At 38.5% G+C, this 26,344-nt stretch overlaps 1 protein-coding gene across 1 annotated transcript in view; it reads left to right on the top strand.

Moving 5' to 3' along the window:
* The window catches only part of clmpb (CXADR like membrane protein b), a 75,998-nt gene that overhangs the window by 33,458 nt on the left and 16,196 nt on the right, over positions 1–26,344 (top strand). The window contains exon 2 of the mRNA XM_055028839.1: positions 24,683–24,834. Within this exon, the coding sequence (XP_054884814.1) occupies positions 24,683–24,834 (152 nt within the window). The remainder of the gene's footprint in view (positions 1–24,682; positions 24,835–26,344) is intronic.

The following is a 26,344-nucleotide window of genomic DNA, read 5'->3' as shown; positions in this document are numbered from 1 at the left end:
TCTATAGGTCACCATGCTGTAGAATGATAGATTGGGTGGAAGGGTCATGGAAGTAGAGAGGGGCTTGTGGTGCACTGCAGTGTAGCATGACTGATGGGAACATGCACTATTTTCCGAGAGGGCTCAACCAGAGTGCAGCCTAGCGGTACTGCACAAAAGAAACAGGCCTGCAGCATTCACATGAGGCCTCATTTATAGTGGTTATTCTGTTATCCTGAATCTGAACCTTTGGTTATCACTTTGGAATAGGTGTTGACAGCAACAGCAAAATGAAATTGCTGGTGTGAGTTCATTTTAACATTTACTTCTTAATGGTTTATTGAACCACCATTCTGCTTCACTTCAGTACAGTTTGTTTCCTGCAAATGCTACACTTTTGTTGCATCTCGATCCTCTGAGTCACCATTACCAGAGGACATCATCTCCCAACCACTATCTCACCATCATACATCATAAATAAGCATTACTTTGGCCCACCTTCATTTTGAACTCTCCCTTTTTTATCAGACACCAGAGTGAGCACTTCAGGAGAAGTCATTTAAAACAAACTATCATAGGCATCGGGGTGATGCAATCCATGGAGGCCTTAGTCCTTGACATGGCCATCACAGGTTCATATACTGACCTGATGACCTTTCCTGCATGTCATCCCCCTCTCACAATCCTATTTCCTTTCTGAAAACCATCAAATAAAGGTTACTAGAGCCAGCAAAACCTAAAAAAAATATCATCAGAATATCCAAATTATCCAGTTGGCTGTTCCTGCTGTATCGTCAAGTGATGTCATTGGGTTCTCACTTAAGATCGAAATTATAGTCCCATGAATTTCCAGTGACTCAGAAAGGAAAAAATAAAGTCTGTAAATGTCGCTTCCATTACATTGTGCCTGTCATGCCACGCATATGTACCAAAGTCTCAGCCCAGCTCATTCATTTGTAATGACTGAGTTATGACTCCTCTGAGTCACACTGTGGACTGAGGTCTTAATGCTCGTTCAACCAGAACCAACTGTTGGAAATAAAAAAAAAAAACAGGGATGTTTGGCTTGACATTATTTTAAACACAGGAGCAAAGAAGTAATGATGCAATGTTAATATCTAAATGGAGTAAAAGTAAGGGAAAATGCAAGCGTACAAGTCTACTGTTTTATTTTACTGAAATTACAGATTTTAGTGAAATAAACTTTATTCATTTAACTAAAATCTATCATTCTTTTGTGCCCATCATAACCTGGTTTGGCCTTTGGGACCACAAGCAGCTGATGGGAACTGGCAGTCAATGGAGAATGTGCCCCAAGTGATCAATGTGGAGAACAGCGTCTGTACGGCTTCAAGATGATTAAGGTCCACCTTCAGGTGTCTTCGGGAGGCAAGCATTGCACCACTAAAATGGTGGGGACAGTGCAGTGCTGTTGACTAACTCAGGACATTGTGGGTCAGGCGGCAGAACTTGAAAATTGATTCTGACAGAGCTTTTTGCTGAAAAGGAACAGGGAAAGAGTTGTGTTGTAAAATTGGTAGAGAAATGTTTGACAAGCGACAAGACTGTTTCTGCTCATGGGGTGTTTTGTAAGGTGGTTCAACAAAGTGTTGGTTCATCTGGGTTAAATAGATATGCACATTACAATATTAAAATTTTTATTTGACATTAATTTTGAAATTCACGTATCATTCTCCTTCCTCTTTACTGTGGTGTCGTATTGAATCATTTTTGCAAAAGTGTAACTAGCTAAATATAGTTTAGGTCTGCAAAAATGTAATCTGTATAACTTGCAATACAGAAAATTGCATCTCCTTTGAATGGCTTGCATTCAAAAGACATGCAAGCAGTCTTTTGAATTGAAGATATTGCACACACTGTTATTGTGATAAGGATTGGATTCTGATATATAGAGGAGCTTTATGTTTCAGATTAGATATCCGAAATGTAAGTCACAGTCAAATATTATCTTTATGTCTGTGTTTTTGGCTTTCAGTTTAGTTATAGTTCACAAACATAATAGCTATTCCTGCTCTTCTATATTACCACAAGTACCTTAAGCAGCAGCAAAAGAGCACACACCCTGTGAAATGCGGGGTTTTTAGAAACATCTCAAACCCTTGAAGTCTTTGAACCGTGGTGTGGCTGCTGGTCCTTTAACTTCTTTCAGCTGCATCTTTGAGATGTCCCAGATCTGCACCTCCCCCAGCATTCCCTTACCAATTCATGATCTGTACCTCTTGTGGTGCTGGTAAACATGGATACTTCAGGCCCATTGTGCAGGCTGGTCTATACAATTACAATGGTTTGGAAATGTCAATATTACAGATTTTTTTTATTTTTTTTTATGAACCATCAGATCTGTTTTGAGGTAACCTGATTCTCAGTTTGCCTGAAAGTCAGTATCACAGAGATCCCAAGCTTATTTTTGATTCCAGTTTTAGCATGTCAGCACAACTTATATAATTTGCCACTTTTTCCCCATTTGACTTGAAAGCATTTATAAAATGATGGGTTGCATCTCACTGTTTGTATGATACCTAACATGTTAAAAATTGTTTTATTACAGCATACCATTGTCAGTTTGCTCTTTGATTTCACTGTCAAACTCAAACATGATAAATGTCAGATAAAGATTTCTCTGTATGAGAATGACAGCCCGTCATTTATGAATAACGGCCTATCATGAGTCCATTATTGTGTGAATTTGATTCTATTGTTAAAATGTTTTCACCTACGTGTAAGTGGTCAGAGAAAATTTCAGTTCAGCTCTGATATTGTCTCTAGGGGTGTTTTGAGCCCATGACCAGAGGCCCTGTGAAGGGAAAACTCTCTTTCCAAAGGACTAAAGCATAAACATTGAAAGAGCACACTTCATCCCATCTGTCTCATGCCAAGGGTTTGTTTTCTCATCTCTCTCTGTTCCTCTCTCTAACTGGCCTGCTCCCTGTTGCATTCCTGCTCTCACTCCTTTCCTTGGACCATTCTCTTACTCTTACTTTCCTCTAGCCTTTCCATTATCAGTCTACTTAGCTTTTTATCAAACTGGTCCACTGTCTCTCTCTCTACTCCATCCTTCTATCATTCCTCCTCTCCTGCTGTGAACTGGTAGAGCTGCAAAGAGCTTGAGGACATGATGTTAAGTAGCCAGCTCCCATGAAAGGCAATGGGTAACCACTATGCCTGTATAAGGCCAGATGACTGGTCAGTGTTGCATTTATGTGAGTTTTGTGTGTGTGCATACATGAGTGAGTGTGTCATCTGTGTTAGTTTTAGAAAGCACCTACTGCTGCGCGTTCAAGAGTTTTTAGATTCGACTATACATTAGGGAGAGTGCGCTTAGGCTTAGTATCCCTGCGTGTGTGGGTGTGTGTTTTTGTGCGAGTTCAGCCCAGCAGCAGGCTGACGTGTGCCGAGCAGCCACAGGGACCAAAAGGGTTTTGCTCTCTCTCAGCTAATCCAAACAAAGCTCAGATGGAGCCAGAATGAGGAATGTCTGGGCTGTTGGTCATAGTTGCAAAGAGGTCAACTAGTATGAGTTTGGGTCTGCAAAAGAGGCAAGGAGGCCAGCTTTGTGACTTTTTCTTCACTTTTTTATTTGTTTACGTAAGAGTGCTGTGGTAGCTTTCCCATTCCCTAACTGACTTAACTTTGTGTAATCACAGAGAAGCAATGAATTAACCCTTGACTGAAATTAGGCAGAATGCAGCTGAAGTCCTACATGATAACTTTCCAGAGTAAACAAATTTACAAGCATAAACAGAAAAGTAGTCACAGTTCATGTTTTTTTCCTTCTTCCATTCTTTTTACAAGATCTACATTATTCTGTATACAAGAGCATGTTTTCCTAAACTGAGGCCTTAACGGAACAGGTATATTTATACTTTAATGCCTTGAACTGTATTGAAAGTAATTTGGGGATATTGTATTAAAAGGGACTAAATATGTATGTACCTGTGCAAATGATCATTTGCTTGTATTTCACAATGATGTGTTAGAAATACTTTTGCAAAGCATCTTATTTTCTCTTCTCCAATCCAGTCACATTTGCACAACACATTCCTGTTTGGCTCTCGACTCACATTCCTATTGCATTTCAAAACTAACGGCTGACGCCAAGTTCTTCCTTTGGGAAAAACTGGTGAAATACCATCAAGGTTTTTGAAAACTGGAGCCTTGTACAATGTGTTCTATCAAGCACATTAAGAAAAGAGAGAAACGACAGCACTGACCTCATCAAATCAATTGTTAAATTAGGAATTTATCCCTTTTCTAAGTGAAGGAAGGCATTTTAACAAATATTAGTGTCTAACAGAAGTGAGGTCAGGTGAGTAGTCCTTGGAAGGTAATGATGTGATAGGGGATGTTGTAGTTTTGATTAATTCTCACTTATGCCAGGGTGTGTTTGTGTGTGTGTAAAGAGAAAAAGTGAAATATTGCTTGTGTGCGATTTATCTTTGTGCCCTCAGATCCTGTCGGCTACGGACTTTAGAGCAGCTGTGACTAGTTCACCTCTGACCTCTGAATATTTTACTCTGAGGCTGCTCTTAGGGTGCTGAGTTTGCTTCCACATGCTGACATTTGTACATTTATTTGGCTGCATGAGAATCAAATATTTACTTGATGTTCAGTAAAATCTATTTAGATTGTATCACAACATTAAGCGCTATGAGGCTGTATAAAACTGGCAGAGGACTCTGCAGTGGCTCTGCAGATTACGATACGCACAGATATTTGACTACTGTTTGGTACTAATTAACTTCACCTTCTCTGCTCTTCCTTCTGCATTGCATCACTATGAAGTCCAGGCAGTAATGGAAAAAAGATGCACCAAAGCAGGTCACTTTGTATTTGAGCACAGTCAAAGTCTTTGGGTATTTGGCCCATCGTCTATTGCTATAGAGCATTTAAAATTGTTTTTGTGTCTTTCCATCGCTCCCAGACACAAGCAGCATTGCAGCCATGCAAGCAGACCAATTACAAGCCAGTGACATTCGGGTGTGCAAGATGGAGTGACATTAGAGCTAATTCCTTTTTAAAACCCAGTGACATTACATCCACAGTCAGACAACTGGCGACTGTTCTTTTTAATCTACTGCGTTACACAGTGAAGAATGTGGTACTATGGAAGAAAACTGCCAGTGGGAACTTTATGAGCTGCCTTTCAAATGTCATTAGACTTTTTTATGCGCTTTTAGCAGCGAAGATGACCTACGTATACTGTACAGGGTAGCCTGGGGATTGACGGGTAGGAAAGCTTGCTTGTAGTTGTGATAAGGATCTAAAGCACATTGTTTCACTGAAGAAATTAAATGCATTTTTAATGCATGTGTTTAACATTTCATGCAGATACAATGCAGCACAGTACATTATTATGTTTCTTTCCACATAAGTACAGGAGATTGATCATTACAAAAACAAGCATGCATTGAGTACTTAAAGGATAAAAAGATAGGAAATTCCCTTCCAATCCTGTTTTCTTTTTATAGCCTCACTTTCAGCCTCAGATGGATGTTCATTCTACCCTTCCTGCTTTGCATTAGTGAAGGATACTGGAGCCAGGCTTTAATAAGGTAGACCTTAGGGATGAAGGACACTGGGGCTGGAAAGGTTACACCATGGAGTCGGTAACACATTGCTGAGGGAAGCATTTACTCTCCTACTCGTGCGCATCCTCCCATGTGCTCTTGAACAGCCATGAAGATGCAGCCTAAGAAATGTCTTTGCGAGTCAAATGGTTAATTAGGTATGTACTCTCTATAGATTGCTTATAGGAAGAGAGCAAGATATGTATTTGCTTCTTAAAATGTCGCCTTATGTTGGTTAAAATGTAAACATCACAACAACAACAAAAAACAGTCCCATGTTCTCAAAGTAGAACATTGTGATTTCCACATTCTTAATCCCAATAAACATGCACTGGTTAAAAAGGCACCTGATCAAAGTGAAGCGCTTACTTCAAAGACAGGAGAGGACTGGATGTTTTGATTAAATTAGTTTGTTTTCCTCATATCCACAACTGCTTCATATGCATTTTTAATGCACGATAGAATTAAAAATGATGTGATGGAAGAGTTAGATTTTGAACTTTTTGGTAAACCAACTTTTAAAAAATCCACAGAACAGCTCTTTTGCACCGATTGGAAGCTTTAAAGAAATACTAGTTTTAGCATTGTTACCATCTAACAGTTTAACAGTCACAATATCATTACCTTCCTAAAATAATGGCCTATTTTTTTTTTTTTTTTTTTTTTTTTGCCCACAAAGGATTGTTTTCAACCTAAAAAAAAGTGGTGGCGATTTTTTTTTTTTTTTGTCAAATGACTGGGGCCATTTTTTCAAAAAGGTGATGGTATTCTACTGTTTTGTACTGTACCTATAGAGTGCTACACAAACTGGACAAAAGTTCTGAAGGTTCATTCTGTGATATGTAATCAAGCAGTGTTGGCAATAACATTGAGAAGTTTCCAGTTGGCTCTTTCAATGCAACACAGCAACCACAAAAGAACCTTCATCCTTTGTTTCCTTAAGGCTTACGTTTTCAGATGGTCACACACTAACAGCAACTAGATAGTACTTAACCAGATCATGTGGCAAGAGATTCTGTTACACTTCTACTTTCTATAAGTTATATCTGATTTATTTATGCAGAAACTACTCATCAAAAGGTGTATGTCACTACCTATTAAAATTGTGTGGATGTTCATTTGTACCGCCTCTGCGCACATGCAATCTTTCACGCAGGAACAACATTAATCTGTCTTTTTCTCTTTGTGTCTCTGACCTCTTATTCTGTCCCTCCTATTAGCATGCCTTCTCATGCAGAGCCACAAGTGTCACATTGCATCATTGGGAGGCACCACTAATAGAAACATTAATGCGGTGGAGATGATAGAGAAAAGCTTTTTTTTTTTCCACTCCCTCTCTTCCTTTTCCCCTCAGTGAACAGATTAGTGCCTAATCCACCAAGAATAGGAAAGATAAAATGGTCCTGATTGGCTACATTGGGATAAATAAACACATGTCGGCTGTAAGTGGATTTACGCCACACCAGCCAATTTTTATCAAGTCATGTCTGAAAGTTTAGTGATAAAACGTTACTCTCATTTGGATAATTGAATTCTGGACCATTATAATGAGTAAGTGAGTGGTATGTATGTATGTGTACATGTGTACATATATCAGTGACTTGCAGTGAGGTTCAGGGCTGGTGAAGCACTGACTTAATCAAAATCATAAGACTCCTGCTTGTTATTGTTTACATACGGATATTTCGCACATGCGTACAACATTGAAGGGCAAAAAGGCAATGCCTTCACATGCCATCCATGGTAGAATAATTCCATTAACTCATTGAAGGAAATATAGATATTATTAATTTTGTGCTGCACAGCAAAGGGAAAACCCATTGAAGTAAAACTCCAAACCATTTTTTTTCTCGCTCTCTGTATCGGCCAAGCTACAAGTAGCTTCCTTTCTTTACTGTATAGCTCCGTGTCTCTGACGTTACAGACGCGGAGTCACAATTCGTGGGATCATGAGCGCCCCCTGTCTTGAGGCAAGAAAACTGCCTGCCTCACCTCGAGTCTGTTCTCTGCTATTTCTGATCGCTCCTCAGCACAAGGAACACGTTACACATAAAGTTGGTGACAACAAATGCTGTACATTATACAGATAAAACCTAAATGATGAAAAATTAGTTTATAGGTTAAAAGTTTTTCAACCATTTTATTGGCGACATACAAACAGGAGGATCATGCTCTCATCAAATGAAAGCCAGTTTGTGATGTTAGAGTAGACAAATACAATTTTCTTTGATCTTACCCTGAAATAAGACAGCATGCCCTCTATAAAGATGTAGTATGTAACTTTTATTAAAAAAATACTGTTTTTGCATAATTGTTACAATTGTCACCATGTTGTGACAATTTGCTTTGACACATAATATGTGAAAAGATCGATAGCCATCTGAAGATCTGCACTGCTCTGAGTCATCCCGAATAGCAGAGCCAGTCGAAGTGCCAGCACTGCCAATCAATCTCATATACTCGCTTCTAAATGTGCTAGTGGCATTGAAACAATTTAGTGGTTACAGGTAAACTGTTTATCCACCAGTGGACAACCTAACTAGCCTGAGCATTAATGACATGCTGTGCTTGCTGTAGTGCAACAAAGATCAGGAGGGACGAGACGTCCTTGAGTTGATCTCTTCTCAAGTTTATTTCAAGGACATCAGTGAGTTTCTACTGCTGTGATAATACTAATTTTTGGTTGATATCATGTTTAGTGGTTCAAATGTAGTGTTGTTCATATATTTTCTATTTTTTTTTATGTGTGTTGTAGCTATCTAAAACATACTGTCTTATGAACTCAAGAAGGAAGATATTCTTAGCCCATAATGTGACAGAGGGGATTATGGATTTTCTGTTCTGACCAGTCGTCATGCAGGCACATGAACACATAAAAAAGTGTACATTCACGGCAATTACTGTGTGTGTGGGTTGGGTGGATGTGTGTGTTCTTTATGGGGTCTGGCGTACATCAAGGTCAAGAGATAAGAGAGAAGGGAGATAGATGGTGATGGGGTGAGAAGAAGTTGAGTTCCTGCTGGTGATGGTGGTGGTAACCTCTCGCTTTAGGCTGCCAGACTCCTCTATTTCCCCAAAGTGTAGAGACTGAGAACAAGATTTTTGAGATGCTGTGTAATATAACGCAGCATCCTTTCTCCTCTGCTGAGGAGTACGGGGTATTATTTGATTCCTCCAGAGCAAGCAGAAAGTTTGACAGGACTGATTTTTTTTTTCTTTTTTGTACAGCTTTAACTTAAGGTCTGTGTGATATTTGTGCTTTGATTTTATTTAATCTTGTAAAAAGATTCTTTCTGATCTTGAGCTTGTGTGAAGATTAGTTCTGATGTCCACACCACAAATTTAAAGAGTTTATCTCAAGGACATCAGTGATATAACCTTTCCAGCTACAAAAGATAAGGAGAAGTGTTGAAGCTTTTAAGAGCTTAACCAACCAGACACTTCTAGCCAGCTCTGAATTTGAGAACATGTGGCTCTGAGTTTTCTCCCCTAAAATACAAACATCAGGGATTTAAGAATATATGAGAATATTTATAAGGTACCTCATGTGTACTAGACAGATGTGACCTGTAATTTCCATCTGGCTGTCTGAATTAAGATAATAATAGCTTTACTAACACCTGGTTCTTGTAGAGAAAGATCCAGCTGCTGTAACTTCTTTCTTCTGTCATTGGAAACCTGCATACTAACCAGTTTATTGTCAGTATGTGTTAGTAACTCACATGTTAATGGATTAACAGCATTTTTTGGAGATTTCTGGGGATCATTTCAGATTAAAGTAGCATAAAAACTGAATGCTCCTTCTCTGTATTCGGTTCCGATTCTTGGGATACATAGTAGATTTGAACCAGAAGACCTGAGTGTTTTGTAAAGTTGATAAAAGGACAAATGATTCTTAGAGTAATTTGGCTCAAAGCCACTCAGGGATCTATGATGGTAACATGTCAAAATGTGAAATCTTTCAGATACTTTTGTAAGCCACATAAAATATTGGTTTGTAATTTTTATAGAACTAAGCTCCACTTTTTGATGTTAGTGAAAATTAGGGATAGGCTAAAATAATTGCTTCCCTGGATGAAGAACATTTTTATGGGTGTGCCACATAAACTTCTTGCTGGTCAGAGGCCATTTATAACCTTTGCGTGGGATCTAAAATGCCAGAGAACGAAACGCCTTTCATTAATCTCAAGACAAAAGCTCAGTGCATCAGCAGAAGCAGCAGTGTCGGCAAATCATATCCCAAACCTCCAGAGAAAAATATATCACCAATTTTAGTTGCAGCAACTTCGGGTGAAGCCTGGAACATTTTCCTTCTTAATTAGGGAGTAAACAGTCCTTGAGGGCTTCAAAATACTTCATGTGTCTCATCCTAACTCAAATCCTCCTTTCAGGTTCCAAAAATATACCAGTTTCATTAGTTCCTGCTGGGTTTTCTTTGCATGATGTTGATTGTAACCCTGTAGACTGCCCAAGCTTTAGCAGTGGGGCCAAATTTAAGTGAAAGCACTGTGGGAAATTAATTTGCATTATACTCGCATGTAAAAAGAATGGGAGTGGGTTGGGGCTTACGGTTGGGGAGGAGAGAGGTTCAAGGTAGAGCTTGAAACGAAGTGACTGCTGCATCAACAAACCGAATATTAAATATAGAGCTTTGCTCCATCCTCAAACACCCCTAAAAATATTCATACTCACATCCTTATTCTAGCATTTGACAAATTAGTGCCTCATCTCGATGACGTACCCTCATGTACACCTCATTCACATTCAACCTAATGTTTAATTCACTTAAAACTTGAGCAGAGGGCATGTTTTCCTTTACCCAACGCTCCCTTTTCTCGATCTCCCCATGGCGATGTCACAGGGGATTAAATCACGGAGGCCGAGGGACTTGTTTATGATTCATCTGGAGGGCGGCTGCAGCCGCCCAGAGTACCCACAGGGCATGCAACTAACAGGCTATTTCCCCTGTGAAGCATCCTCACTTGGCTGCATACTAACAGAGCTCCAAACACTAAGAAGTTCCTAATGATCGTTCTAACTGCAGAAGGGCAAAGCTGAAGTAAATTGTTCATTGCTGATTCATTACCTGATATACAACGCAGTGCAAATTTTTCTTTTTTACTTTTTCTTACATCACCGCCATAAGAAAACAGTCCTCATGAATAAAAGCAAATACAACAACAAACATCCAGACACAAAAACCCAATAAAAACAACCAAACAAAAAAAATGGCAAAACAAGCATAAAGAATCAATCAAACCACACAATACTCTTATTGTGATTTTACGTGATAAACTAAAACAAATTGGAGTCTTACTATGTAAAATGCATAAACTTTCTTGATCCATGATTTTTTTTTAAACAAAAATGACAAAGGATGAAATGTATATCACAGCAAGCTAATGTTATAAATTTCTAGTGTTTCTCACTGGCCAGTTCTTCAGAGAGATTTGCTCCTTGTAGGACTTCTAAATCACAGTCATTCCGCTCCAAAAGTAACGCATTTGCTCCAGGCGCTGCTCATGATTAAACACGATTCCTCTGCACTGAGAAGCTCTCTGATAGCAGACGTCATGTTCACTGTGGCAGTTGAGATATTGTTTGGAGTTTGCAAGGTCCACCTTTCACTAATGGAATGACGTAAATAATTGGTCAGACAATGAATCCATTCTGCTGTCAACCAAATAATTTTGCATGCAATGCAATCATGTAACACGACTTTTACTTCCCTTGAAATGGTTACCAAAAACAGCGACGATCTAATGGAGACAAATTTGCCTGAGGCAGAATCAGCTAAAGCTACTGTAGTGGAGAAGCGACTTTAGTAGTAAAGAGAATCCACCTGTGTATAATTTAATCTCAGTATATATTAAGCTGTTCTGTGATGGCGTCAGGCTTTTTCAGAGAACATTACTGAACATATCATATTGTGAAGTCCAAAGAACAGACACAAAGTTTCAGAAGTCCAGTATAAAAGCCATATGGAAGGACACTAAATTAGTAAAACAAAATGTTAAAAAGAAAAAGAAAAACATGAGTAAAACTCAATATTTCAACCTACATACAAAGCATTTGTGTTTGAAATAAGAACTTGTAATAAGCTTTTTTTTTCATTTTTAATCTGAGACCAGCAGATCTTACTTTGCAGGTTCATTTTTTTTATTTGTTTTTTTTAAATGTGCACCACTAGAAAATTTACCTCTAATGCTGGCAAGCTTTGTCCAATTCCGCCTGAATGAAATGCATGTAGGTTTTTACCAACCGGTTGGAGTTAATTAACATTTTTTAATAGGTTTGTGTGTGTGTGTGTGTGGAGTGGTGAAGATTACTTTTAACAAGCTGACTTCCAGTGTGTAAAACACAGTGACTTCTGAGGGTTAGTTTGAAACACATGTTCGGCCACAAAACAAGCTGATCTCAAGCAAGATGCTTCAGTTGGACTGTTACTGCTCTCCTTTGTTCTTTATGAAGGGTGGTGTGTTAGTTGTGACACACTGCAGGAGAATAGAGTTATTCAACGTCAATGCATTGGTGTCAAGGGAGCTTACATATTACCACTGTTAGTGGGACTTGATGTCTTCTTTTAATTGCTCTTTTAATTAACTCATGTCTAGCCTTCTCTTTGTCAGAGGATGCCCGAGCTTGCCATTTAGCACAAGGTAATGAGATTAACCTCTCATTGACCAAGCAAATGTAGATTAAACATTATAGCCAAATGAAATGAGTGGGCTTTATTTACTAGCCTGTGCAAGGCAAGGCGGCAAGCAGTCGAGCCGCAACCCTCTTGGTGGTAACATAACTGAAATATCAAGGGGATAAAGGAGAGTGTGTTTGGCTTCAACTTGTGAGTGTGGCTGACCAGCTGCAGTGGGGAGGAAAGAGAAAGCAGCCGGCGCTGTAAAATAGTACCAAATTCTCCCACTCTGCCTGGTTATCTCTAGAGAGCCGACTGCAGGCAGTCGGTGAAAACGGGCCTCTAATCAGTCAGTCATGCTCACACGTGCCAGGTCCTACAGTCAGAAACAAACGGAGACCTACGCTACCTAGATTCTCTACTTTGTCATGTTCTGTTACTGCTCACCGCTAAAGATTTCTACAGAAAAACAGACCAAAAAAAATTAATACTCTTAATGTCAAGAAGACATGTGCATAGTTTGAGTGTTAACATAACAGTCATATGTTAACAGGGAACTTTTTATTTTGTCTTTTTTCTATCCAAATGAGGTCCAGTGCAAAATTAGTCCAACTTCTTAACACCTGCTGTAACGTTTTTGGACACAAACATGTACATGAGGCAGTGATAGTCCTTGGTCCAATATTATTACACTTTGGTCTCATTTTATATAATGCATTACTTTAAATGTCCTCCTTGACAACCACTCCATCCTTCGTAAAGCACTTTGCGTGTCAAGGCTGGATCCTGTCCGATCAATCTCTAGTAAAGATCATGGATTAAATAAACAGAGAAAATTTTGCAAACTTCACTGAGTTTGTCAGAAAGATTTTCCATCTCAAATACACAAGACCCTGTCGGGCCCTTTTTTGCGAACCTTCCCCTGTTTTATTTTTTGCCTAGAATGTGACTGCAAGCAAATTCTCCTCTCAGAGCGAGACTTGGCTGCCTTGGCCTCAGTTAGTGCCACACCTCGTTTTAATCAGGCTCTGGGAGTGAAATATAGCCTTGGCAAGAATTCTGTACCAAGCTCCATTCATCTGGTTTCAATCTTCTCTCCGCCCTCGGATGTGGCCATGTGGGCATTCCTTTTCCAGACGTGGGGGTGGAAAGACGTGGTGCTGAGAAGCACAAAGGGCAGGGTTATTTGTTTGTGCGTGTGTCACTATTGGAGGCTTGTGACAAAACCTTAGTTAAACTTACAAAAGAAGGCTGGCTTTTTTAACTTGCAAAAATAAAGCAGTTGTAATTAGGCCAGTAGGTCAACAGAAGTGTGATAACATTAACGACTTCAGATGTCTTCAGGCTATAACCACAAATTTAAGGCTACTTTGTTGAAAATTTTGTAGCAAACCGACAAACAGTAGCGGTTTTATGCGAAGTAAAAGAAAAATTAAAAATTAAAAATTTTACTAATAAAAATCTTTAGTGTGCATTTGTTTACTCCATCTCTGGTAATCCCCCAAAAAGATCTAATGCAATCAATTTCCCTCAAAAGTCACCAAATTACTTATTTGAGTTCACTCGTGTGCTTTGTATTGTAACTTAAACAACCAAAATATTAACAAAAGAAGACGTTGTGAAGTTGTTTTTCCCACACTGTTTTAGAATTGTAGTCCACCTTAGTCCAATGTCATCCACTCTTTTAGTTTTAGCAACAGAGGAAGTGAATGAAGCCGTTCTGTCTATGTTGGCCACTTTTAACAGCCACCCCATTCAGATCGGCTCTTCTTTCTTTGCAGTGGTTGTTTACAGTGCAGGTAATTTTTGGTTTGCATCTTAGTGTCAAACTGGAACCTACGTACGTCCGACATACATCATGGGCAAATGTTAACAATTGGGTAAAATTTTAAACTTCAACAGAATCCACAACTCTAAGAAGCAATTGTTTCTCAACAGGTAAGACTTTCTGCACAAACTAAATTGTGTAGGACAAGGGGCTGGATTTTACCAGGCTAAGTTGAAATAAAACACACAACTTTCCAGTCACAAGATTACCATCCTTCTCTTTTAATCACATGTACACTTTACATGGCAAACACATGCCCTTTTAGGTTTGCCTTCTAGGAAGACAATGATTATAAGCATGTGTCCAGAGCTACATTATAAGGGTTTAGATTGAAGCATATTGACGTGTTAGAATAACCCGTTGATTTAAATTAGAATCCTCATTTGACAAGGTTTGAGTTATTCTGCAGAATTATTTTTCTACAAAATTTTTTGATTTTTATAAATAAAAATTTTTGAAACCAGGTTTAATTTTTTTACACTCTTCGAACTTCTCTTATAAAAGTCCAAATCTATCAAATACACTGAAGTTTCGTAGCTGTAACATGAAACAAGTTAAATCTAAGAGCGCTTTAGTCTCTTCATCCTGAAATAAAAAAAAAAAATACAAGTTTCAAAACTTTAAAAGTTTAAATCCTTCCTTATTTTTTAAAGTAAAACAGATGCACTTATATGACCTGTGTTTTAGTCTATATTAAATTAGATAAGTCGCAGTGGGACAACACAATGTGCAAATTTATATTTTGTTGCACTACATGCAGAAATGCACTGTAATGTGGCTGCTATTTATCTGAAGCGAGCAAAAAAAAAAGAAAAGAAAAGAAAAAGCTTTAGGTCTTGCGTGAATGGCCTTGCCTAATCATAAGAACAGATGGTAGCTTGGTCGATTAGCTCCCATAAATGAGTCTAAGTGAGGCCTTTCCTGGAAGCCTTTCAGCCCACGCTGACCTCCTCGGTCATCATACATACAGCATTTTTGACTGATATAGATCCTAAAGCAGACATGAACACGTCAACAAACAGCGTGTCCTCGGCAATCAAGAGTTTTGGATGATTGGGTTACAACTTCATGCTTTAGAGCTGCAGGAATAAAAGCAGTGACAATGTCATCCAGTCTAGTATTTTCTACCTAACTGATCACGTAAAAGGATGTGATCAGATACATGCCATGGGACTGACAGCAGCACTAATATGTCAGTGACGTAGCTGGTTGGGTGGAAACAGGGAGTCAGGACCCCGTGTGTTTTCAATTAGCCAGTGAAATGTACAACATTGGAGCTGCTCTGTTGCGTTCCGCTTCTATTCTCCCTTGAATCCAGAGGAGTAAATTAGTGTCACCGCCGATATAGACCTTACCATCAAACCCCAGGTGAACTCGAACTTTAGACAGTGACAAATAATCGCAGTGACCTAAATAATGGAAGTAAATCTATGTCTGCAGAGAGGCAAGATTGTGGAGGAGAAAAGGAAGGGAAGCGTGCACAATCCGCACACATGCCTGACTATATGAGCTCACAAAATGAAATGCTTACATGTCCAGACTGGAACTATCTCCCACTGCCTCTGAAGCTCAACTTTAATGTGGCTTCAAATATAGTTCTAGCTCTAGGCTTGTTTTCTTGCTGTTCACCTTGTTTTTCAAGTCTCTTTATATTTAACCATAAACCCCAATGAAGCTTTTATTGTCTTTCCACAAGTTGTTAAAGCCTGTTTTGAAACTCTATTGGAATATTGAGTTGTGTTTAATGAAAGCAAAATGTGTAGTGTTCTGTAGTGCAAGAGGTATATAGTGTCTTAAGTTTCCATCAGTTTCACACCATTGTAAAGCATCCATCATCAGGATGACCACGATGTATTCCACTTCCTGTGCCCATACACCTAGTCAGCTCTATTTTCAACCTAATGGGCATAAAAAATTGCATATTGCAGCAAAATGGACTTGGCAGCACAAAAGCTTATTAAGTATTGATCCGCTGATGTCAGTGCCCATGTCCAGGCACTCCAACAATGCGAAAGAAGTTCATTCACATGCTTGCCAGCCACAAATTGAGATTAGACCACATAAATAACTTGGGGAAATTGAGGTACATTTTGTGAACAGAAAAGGACGCTCACATTTATGAGGTTGTAGGAGGGAAAGGTTGTACATATATACAGTGTGAGCTTTATGACCGTTTTTTACCATTGCTTGCCCATCTGTCCGCACCCCAGTGGTGCTTAGCCAGTTTGATATACACCAGTTCCAATGCCCAACATGAAAGATGTCACCCATCAGCAGCAGGCAAAACTGTCTTCTGCAGTGTTTTTTAATGAACATGGCTCATCTTTTTTCTCACTGTGCCATCTGTCAGGTACGCAGGATCAGGCAGAGCGTGATCTCAACAAAATACAATGTTCCACTCAGTTGTTAATGGAGTTTTTTGAGAGAGTCTGCTTAAAATATCTCATTTTACTCTACACATGTTCACTGACGTACGTCAGCAAATATTAGCAAACACCTTAAAGTTTTATGCAATTTGTGTGATTATAGCAGCACACTTCAGTGTTTTATCTTGGGACATTACCTGATAACCCTAAGAGAAATTAATGCCCATCTGTCCAATGGTCTTCAAAATATGTTTTAAAACTTCTTATAAGGATGGTCAGCATATGTTTTGCCCCTTTCAGTCTCGCCACGTATGCCTTCACAAGTCATGTAATTTAATCTCAAGGTGATAGAGTCTGTAAAGGCATCAGAGGTTGTTAAAGAATGTTTTCAAACAAATATTCTGGAGATGTTCTACGCATATTTGAATATCTTTCAAAGCAACATTTAATTCACCATCTAAAAATTCTGATGCCCAAGGTAAATTTTTTTGGCCCACATGCAAAAGACAGTGTGTCACAGAAAACTAATTCTGCAGATTACTCTTAAAACATCATTTTTACGCTGATGGATGGTGATGGCAGCATTATGCTGTTGGAAATTGATTTTCTTTAGCTGTCACCCTTTCTATTTGGTTAATTGGCCAGCTGTAGTTGTTTCGACCTAGGGCTGGACAATAAAGTTGGTTGGAGTTACAGAAAATGCTCAACAACATCAGACTCTGAAGACGTGCAGCATAGATTCTTCAAAATATCTATGCTGAAAATAAATGCACTTTTCAGATTTTAATTTGTAAAGAAATAAACATGTTTAAATAATGTTTTTGGAAGAAAACGTTGGAAACAAATTTCAGGAGTTTCCCTATTTTCCATAAGTTGCTTAATAGCAAGTTAATGCTACAAAGAAATCTTCACAAACTTTAGACCAAAAATGCTTATTTCATGAAAAATGTTGGAAAACATTTTTTGCAGGAAATGAGAAGAAAGCTTTATTTGTGAACCAAATGAGATCTTGTCCAAGCAAATACAATCTTTCACACTGGATTTGGAGTTGTTGGTTTTTTTTGTTTTTGATAACCCATATTTGCTTACTTTGAAATGAAGCAATTGTTTTTTCTTCAGCTTTAGATCTGTACGCTGACAAAGATGAGATTCAGCAAAAACATAATCGGCAGCAGCGTAACGAAAGAGTTTTATTCAGATTTACTTGTATTTTTCTTAAGTGAAAGAACATTCTCTTGTCCTCATTTAGTGCAAGTTCTCAGTGGGAAACAGCAGGTTTAGTCAAGGCTGTGTGCATTTGCTGCAGGGAAGATCTACCCTTTACACACACACATTGCAATCAAACACATGCGTCCACACATACACATACATCTTTTGTCACATTGGCGATAAGTTCCATAAAGACGTTAACGTTCCTTCTTCTTTGTTGCTTGTCTCACAGCTACAGGTACGCTCAAGCAGAACAAACTGACTTTCCATACAAGCTGGTTTGTTTAGGCTTTGCCACATATTGGGAAGATTTGTTATTTCGAAGAGAGGTCACTGTCCAAGCCCCATTTAACAAAGTCGTGTTATCTGCTACAAAGGAGACCACTTGACATTTTTACTTTTTGTTCTTTGGAAAGACATTAAAGGAAGGATTATTTTGTTTTCTATAATGCATGTAAATCTGGGAATAGCCTTGCAGCATACACTTCTGGACATTAATCTGCAGATGCTCATTCATTCAAGTTTGTAGACGTTTGCTGTAATTAACATTTAAAACAAGAACCATCCTTTTCAAATGATAATCTACAGATATGCTTTTTTAGCCAGTGACAGTGAAATCTGTCATTTCAAAACTGTGAAGTATATAGGATTTTGGTATTCTATCACCCTTTCTATTTGGTTATTTGGTCAGCTGTAGTTGTTTTGATCAAGGGCTGGACAATAAATGAATAACAATGCAAGTTATCTAGTAACAACATGCTGAGCAACATGCACAGCAGCAGGGTTTCACTACTGTCCCTCATAACTACTTAAAAATAAAAAATGATAGCATGAATTGAAAACTACAGCTAAAACAGGAAAGGTCACATCATTAGTTTGGTAGTATTTCAGGTATTTAAAACAAGAAAGCGAATCAACAATTACAAATACTGACTGATATCAAACGCTTATATCATACGTTTTTCAGCCATATTATTTAGCCCTACTTTTACAAATGCAAAGAAGGTTAAAGGAGTTACACAGTTGGCACATTTGTGATCAGCAATCGAGGATGGTGAATATATTGCATTTGTGCCCATAGCTTTTTGGCCAAAAAGTGTTGTTCTTGTTAAGATGCTTGTGTTCTTTGGACAGTTTCAGGCTAAAACAGGGAGATTTATGGAGCAGCAAAAACATCTTGGACAGCTACACCCATGAGTGTAGAAGACGCCACCAGATGCAGCATTGATAAGATATGTATAGCTATGGAAGCAGGTTGCATTGCCAACTTCACTCCCATGGGGAATGGTGTAATTAGCTTTTTTCCCCCCCATTGTCCCTGCATCCCTATTTAGCACAGGGAAATGGAGAATACTTTGGGGGAATTAAAAGTGCTTGTTGCAAAACTAATTTTGGATCTATTTTGGGGATGTGTCAGCGGAATAATATTGCTATCGCTCAACATGACTGCAATGACAAGGCCATGAAAGGGATGCTAATGAAGGCAATAAAAGCAGCACAAGGTGAACATTTACCACAGGGGTTTACATTATTCAGACCTCCATGGTATTCATCTTTTTTCCTATTCCCATTGGGCCTTCTCTTTTTCCAATTTGCTTTCCTTCCAGGTTCAAAGGATTAGTGTGAAAATGATACTTGCTCTATTTTTCCAGCTTCAATTCCAAACATATCTCCTCTGGCCACATATCATCTCATCAAAAGATAATCATTAAAGAATATGAGCAAATTAATTTATATTTTTACTCTAATATTTCAAGTACCTTTAGAAGTTCAAAAACTGAATGCTCTAATTCTGTAGTACAAAAGTCGGACTTTATTTCTTAATTATTTTATACAAATGGCTCATATTTTAATCAGTTATTTTTCTCAGATAATTTGGAACACAAAGAGATGATCTCTTTGTGTTATAGCTTCTTGTAAGTAAATATTTTCCTAATCCTTCAAACTGAAATTAATGGTAAAATAATCAGGAAGTCTCACTCATTGCAAAGTAGTAAGTGGTAAATTTGTCAGGAAAGTTGGGCACCATAACCCAACACTCTGGTGTCATTTAGTTTCAATGTGCAGATATGTGAAATCCCTTATTTTGGCCTGGTGTGTAGTCATTGTTCTATCCAAAAGGTAGACTTAATTAAAACCCAACCCTTTCAGGTGCCAGACATCAAGGGAAACGAAGGAATTAAAACCAACACTATCTTGGCATGTGCATGCTTGCACTGAAAGCTATGTCATAGGATATATATAAAACCAGATTCTGTAGATAAATTCCACCAAGAAATCTATCAAAATAGCGGATATCCAGTGACAACTATCTGCAGGAAGATCAAGGAAGATCATAGGTTTTTAATCCCTTCAAAGATCTAGCCTAGACTCAAAATAAAAACGAGTAGAATTTGAAACTAAAAATGAGGGTAGTAAGACAAATACTGAACATGCATTTTAATGGAGCAATAATAAAATTAAAGAGTTGAACCCCTAAGAAGTTGCTTGACTATATGAGTGAAAACAAATTTCCCGAATATGAAAGTAGACTGAGTATTGGTTACTATTTTCCAGCAACTCTTTGGTTGAAACATCTGAAGAACTATATGTGTGTGTTCTTTAAGAAAACCTCTGACTTTGTGTGTATTTATAGAATGGTTGCTGTACAGTTGAATAGGCATCTGGGCCTCACAACAGTAGATAAATAAAGTAAAACAAAGGCTGTGAAACAACACGCTGAGCTCTGAGTTATTTCACTGCTTCATGCCCTATGCTCCTCTCAGCATGTCCCAAAGTCAGCTAAAAAAATCGTGCTTGTTGTCAGCAGTAAGAATGGATGGATTGCATTTGCATGTGCCATGTGAATTCTTTCTGGTTGCATGCATCTAGCTCAAACTCTGTCCCCTTGCTTCATTGTATTAGGATCCATTCCCTGAGAAGCCTGGTAATTACAGAACATGAGCTGTTCTGGCAGAAATTGGAGATAATTGTTTTGCACGTTGCAGTGAGACTCCAAGTGTCACTCAAGCATCTTTATGTTTGCCTGAAACATCTATAGGTATGTTGTACTAAGACACCAGTTGTTGCAGAAAATTACTTGTATCTCAGATTTTCCTGGACAGTTCTTGATTTGTCCTTGCAATGTAGAGCATGTTCCCATTATTCATGCATCACGCATGGCAGGATGTATACTTTTTCCTATAATGTAGGCGTCCATAAAGAAACTGGCACAAACAGAAATTTCTGATCTATGATATCTCGAACCTTTTATTTATATATTTCTGTGCTTTCGGCTTCCTGTGTCTAAAACCACCTTTGTGATTCTATAATCCTTCCTCCACACCAGTGACTTAGCCTGGCGTAAGAGCTCAAAATAAGGCAATGCACCATTCCTCCCTCCTCTCTCTTAGCCCATTTTTCTCTGTCCTTTCATTCTCCCTTTCTGATCTGCTGTGTTTGAGTACCAGAGGTCATAAAGCTTTGGACAAGGCAAAGGCCCCAGCTAGGCTGATGTGCTGACTGGGGGGCTATGAGGCTTGACTTTGGGGCAGTGTGAAAGATCCAGGCCTGTCTTGTTTGTCTGTCTGTCCGTCTCGCTGGCTACACTATAATGAGATTGCAGGGTTCTGTAAGGCGGATTTACTGGAGCACAACTCCCCCTAGGGCCTTTTCATAGAAATTGGTTCCTCCATATTTCACCCAGGCTTCCCACTCTCTCTCTCGCTTTGTCAAATGTGTCTATCTTTCTCCTTCACACCCTCTCTCTTTCTAAAACCTCTGATGTTCGCTCCAACTTTTGTTAATTATGATACGCTGCTTTCCTTTCTTTCTGAGAAGAAAGATTGAAACTTTCCATAAAGCACAAAGCTTATCCAAAAGTGGGGAGAAAGAAAGACACAATGAGAGAGAAAGTGGGATGTAGGATTTGGTCTGGGATGTGGCACCAATACCCTATCGCAAGGCCTCTCCTCATTATCTCCCCTTCAACATGGCCACATTCATTTTGATGGTCTCTCTCAACTCCATGTGGAATTGAATAAAAATGCATGAATGCATACATGCAACTGTGACAAGGATATTTTCCTAGCGCATGTTAAAATAGTTCCAGTTACTTTGCTGCAAATTGAAAGCCAAGGTCATAAAGCCATGCACATTTTTTACAGCATGTATGCAAAGCATTTCACAGAAATGTTTTCTGTTAGTTTACACTACTGATGTTTACACACATGGTGGGGTCTCGCAGCCCAGCCAGCCCAGCTGTGCACATTGAGAATGGGGCCAATTCAAATACACTCTCAAACTTACATCAAGCCAGTCTTTTTTTGAGAGGTGCCAAAAAAAGACCTCTCATCACACCAAAGCACCTCCACCTAAAAACATATAGTTTTACATATTATCCCCAATATCAGCACAATACCATTCATTTTACACTACCCAAGGATGTGGAGTCATTCACCTGTAAGGCTCCTGATCAGATTGTGAAGGAACACTGGATAAATATTTTCAACTTTCCTGGGTCATGTAAACACTTGAGTGTACATCATCAAAAGCGTAGGCAGCAAAACATGAGAAATAAGGTAAGATGAGCCCACCTACTCAGCAGTGAGCTAAACCCCAGGCTGCTAACTGATTACAGAGGCTTGCATAAAGCACTGCAGGGAGATTGTGGGTAAAGGTTTCCCAGCAGACCCCTGTGCCACCACCAAACATTAACTTGCACCATTAGGTTCAACCAGCTGCGCTTACACACATGGTGTGGATATTCTCACTCCCCAGAGTTCTTATCACTGAAAAGCTTTCTCTCCCTTTTTCTGACATCCAAACCAATATCGGCGGGGAGTCCACAAGATGAATGACCCTGCAAATGTGCCATTAAAAAGCCATAAACGGGAATACCTTTAGGCTCAGGAGTTCCTCAGTGAGGGGGTGGCCCATATTTTTTTGCTTACTAACTGCTAAGAACAGGTGGATCAAGGCAAAAGAAGTACCACAGTAATTTATTATGTCACTCCTGTGTTACAAAAAAGACTGAGAAGCATTTTCAACATGTTTTATTGCGCCAATTAGAAATTTTTTAGCCATTTTTCAACTTATAAAAGTATGTAAGCCAATTGGCATTACCAACTGTACAGCTCAATCTTTGTGTGTATTTCAAAGAGGTCCTAGATCTTTCACCTGGATATTCATAGGTTCCCAACATTTCTAAATCTAGCATGTGCTCCAACACACATGCTAGATTTATGCTGTGAAGAATAAAACCAATGAAACAAATCAGGTTTTTTGTACATTTTGTACATTGACTAAAGTTCTCTTACAGTCAATTCCCTTCTTTACTAATTCAATGACATGTCCCAGTGTCATGTTCTAATTGAAGTTTTGTGACAGTGGTCTATCCATGATAACAGCCTTAATGAACAACATACATACCTCATCAGAAAATACTGTTTCATTTTCATGGAGTTCTTACAGGTTTTGCATTTATAACTGAAAATAGTTATTATTCTTACCCCCATCGCAACAACACTGAGAAAAGAGTTGTCACCAGTGTGACCTTATGTAGTTTAGGTACTGGAATCTAAAAAATACTTTTTTTTTTTTAGTTTATGACTCATCAGCCATTGGTCAGGACAAGTCAAGCTGAAAATAGGCCAGATCAGATCACCAGTCAGAGTTGATCTGAAATGAAACATTTTTGTTTCATGCAAAGCAAAGAAATCATTTATCATTTTGATTAAAGTTGTTAACTATTAACTTACAAAGTTATGACAGAATTTGAACAAAACTTTAGAAACTGTTGACAACTGTGCAGACAAAATAAGATGGTCTCTTTTAGGCTCTTCTTTTCCACTGTGTCCTTCATCAGCACTGACTCATTGGTTTCAAAGTGCAGTGTTGACATTTTCATTGGCCCAGAGATCACTTGTGGGGCAGGGTGTTGGCTCCTGTGAGGTTGGACCAGTAAACAAGTGGACAGGGGCCCAGTGAGGTCTGGCCTTCTGAGGAACATTTGACAGCCCATAATTATGTCTATTGCATACAAAGGCATTTTCACTGTCAGAATGTCCGGACTGAGTCACACAATAGATGCAGACATCTCAAAAAACATCTTATGAATCCCATGTATGCTGTTCACCTATTATCTGGTTCACATTGTAATCCCAGAGAAGATGATGATGGGAAATTTTGATATATTTGATTTTCAGAATTACCTAAGTTGATGGGTCATTTGGTATTTAACTAAATGATAGGCTGCGAAGTTTAATGTCATGTATCCAAAAATAGACATCACAATTGTGAGTTTAAGAGTAGCTGGGCTCTGCAGTATTATGTGCTCTATTGTAGACGTTGAAGGGAGGCAAATACCACACAAATGCATTACCCCTGTGCAATACTTTGAGTATAGCACAGTAACACACACACACACAATCCATAATTTCAGGTTCCAGCTAACCCCAGTGACGCGTTTGGTTAATTCTACTGAAGCCCACGAGGCTGTCCAGTATTCGCCAGTAAATTAGCTTTGGATATCTTCCATAAGTCCTCTCTATCTGGTCAGTGCCTGAAGTCACCATCATGTGCACACAATCTTCAAATCAATGAACATTTTTTTCACTGTTATATAAACTTTAACTTTGAATAATGTGGAGGGTTTGTGCATATGTGTGAGGTGTTGTGTGTTCTGTGTAAATGCTTACTAAAATCATGGCCAGATCTGGTTGAATCTCCCAACTGGCTCCACCTTGATAAAAGTTCTTTGTAGGAATATGTGTATGAAATGGCAGAATGCCAGACCACAGCTACTCAAAACTTCAGCTAATGATGAAATGTTTCTATTTCATTTGTTGAACCACTTCTGCTGATACTAATCTCCTGTAAATATTTTTTTTGGCCTTTTATTGTCTTCTATAAAAACATGGATAGCATATTGCTTCTCATCATGTTTAGGTCCTCTAACAAATCTGTTTGCATCTTTGCATTTTTCTATTACTGTGGTTTCTATGCTACCTGAACAACCTGCCTCTCTAGGACTAGGTCACTGTTCTGATCTGACATTGCTTGTTTTTTTTCATCTCTTCATTTCTTCTCTCTTCCTCAGTTCTGTTCGGTCTGCTGTCAGTGGGTGCCCAGACAGAGATGAAGAAAGTTGTTGGGGACAATGCCACTTTACCGTGCCATCACCAGTTTCCAGCTTCCAGCCCTCTTGACATTGAGTGGTTGCTGCAGAAACCTAACTCAAAGCAGAAAGTGGTAAGATTTCTTAGGATGCATTCTGTATGACTTTCTCTTGCTACTGCATCTTATTGGTTAAAAATATGGCAACACCTCATTTGAAGGTGCATGAGGCTGCCATGACACTGTCATAAACATGGCATAACAGCTGTGATGTAAATGAAAGGGTCTTTGTAAATGTTGTCATGAATTGTCATTTGGCAAACAATTTGATAAACAATGTTAAGAAACACTGTTAAACAATTGTCAACATTGTCAACAAAGTCTAATTAGCTACACTGAGACCTACAGTGTGAAAGACAAGGACATGGTGTCCTGTCTTTGGATTGACCTAACCTCAGAAATGTGTATGTTTTTTTATTGTTCTATAACTTCATTATCAATGTCAACAGCAAGGTGCTACTCTGCCAGAGTGACCCCTGGCGTGACTTATTCATCTTCTTTTTTTTTTTTTAGTTACTGTATATTTGAACTTACGTTCTTTCACATGAAATCCTGCTGAAGGTTGTGTGGTGTGCCCTTGGGACTCAAGTTTCTCTGTCCATGGCTGGATCTGTCAGTGATATCAAAATGAAAAGTCCTGACACCATGTTTATGAACAGGACAGTCAAATTGCTTTCCCATGTTTTCATTTTAACAGTTCAGTCTGGGAGGATTTTCCAATACAAAAAATATATATATTAGTAATACTACCTGAAAAATGTACTTGAAAGCACTATAGGCTACATGCGCAGCCATTTGAAACTGTACTACTTACTGAATTGAACAAATACAGTTACACTGAATACATGTGCTTTAAATTTTGCTGTGCACAACTGTTCAAAATATCACGTGGAAGTGGAGGTTCACATGAGTGAAACAGTTTAATTTGGGAAACATTTTGACAATAGACTGATAAAGAATTTCTTTAAAATGACAGCTGTGGATAACTAGCTATGATAGTAATGACTCAAGCAATGAAATAAGGACCGTTGGTTTTAGTTAAAGTTTTGCTGAGTTTAATAGACACACTGATTAGCTTTTAGCAACTCCACAGTAAATGGAAAAATATTTCCATTTACTGTGGAAATGGAAATAACATATCTTTCCTATAGAGAAGTCTTTAATTGTCCTTAAATGAGAACAAGTAAATATTTTTTTGATGTTTAATGTTGGCACAAAGATTATTTCATTCTAAAATTATAAACAAATTGTGATGGTAGAAAGCAAAGTAATCCAGAAACAACTTTTTGCCATTTAGAATGTAACACATGAAATATAATTGTCATACAACGAGGTGTTTCATGTTATCAAATTAAATTAAACTGATTAGGTCCTGAAATTGTTTATTTTGGCATTGTAGTTTTCTTCCTGAACTGTAGGAGTCAGCACTGAGAAATTTGTACAACTCCAACTGAGGAAAGAAAAGAAAAAGTAGAGCTCTGCAAAGGCCAGGGCTGCAAAGTGGCAGGGAGATTTTTCTAAATTTATTCATAGCCTTTAACATTAACGTTAATGTTAAGCTGCAAACTTTTAATAATTTTTCACG

Source organism: Poeciliopsis prolifica, unplaced genomic scaffold (assembly GCF_027474105.1).
Source record: "Poeciliopsis prolifica strain line A6 unplaced genomic scaffold, Auburn_PproV2 SCAFFOLD004, whole genome shotgun sequence".
Classification (NCBI taxonomy): domain Eukaryota; kingdom Metazoa; phylum Chordata; class Actinopteri; order Cyprinodontiformes; family Poeciliidae; genus Poeciliopsis; species Poeciliopsis prolifica.
The sequence above is the reverse complement of the archived record's forward strand: the minus strand, read 5'-3'. Positions and strand labels throughout refer to the sequence as shown.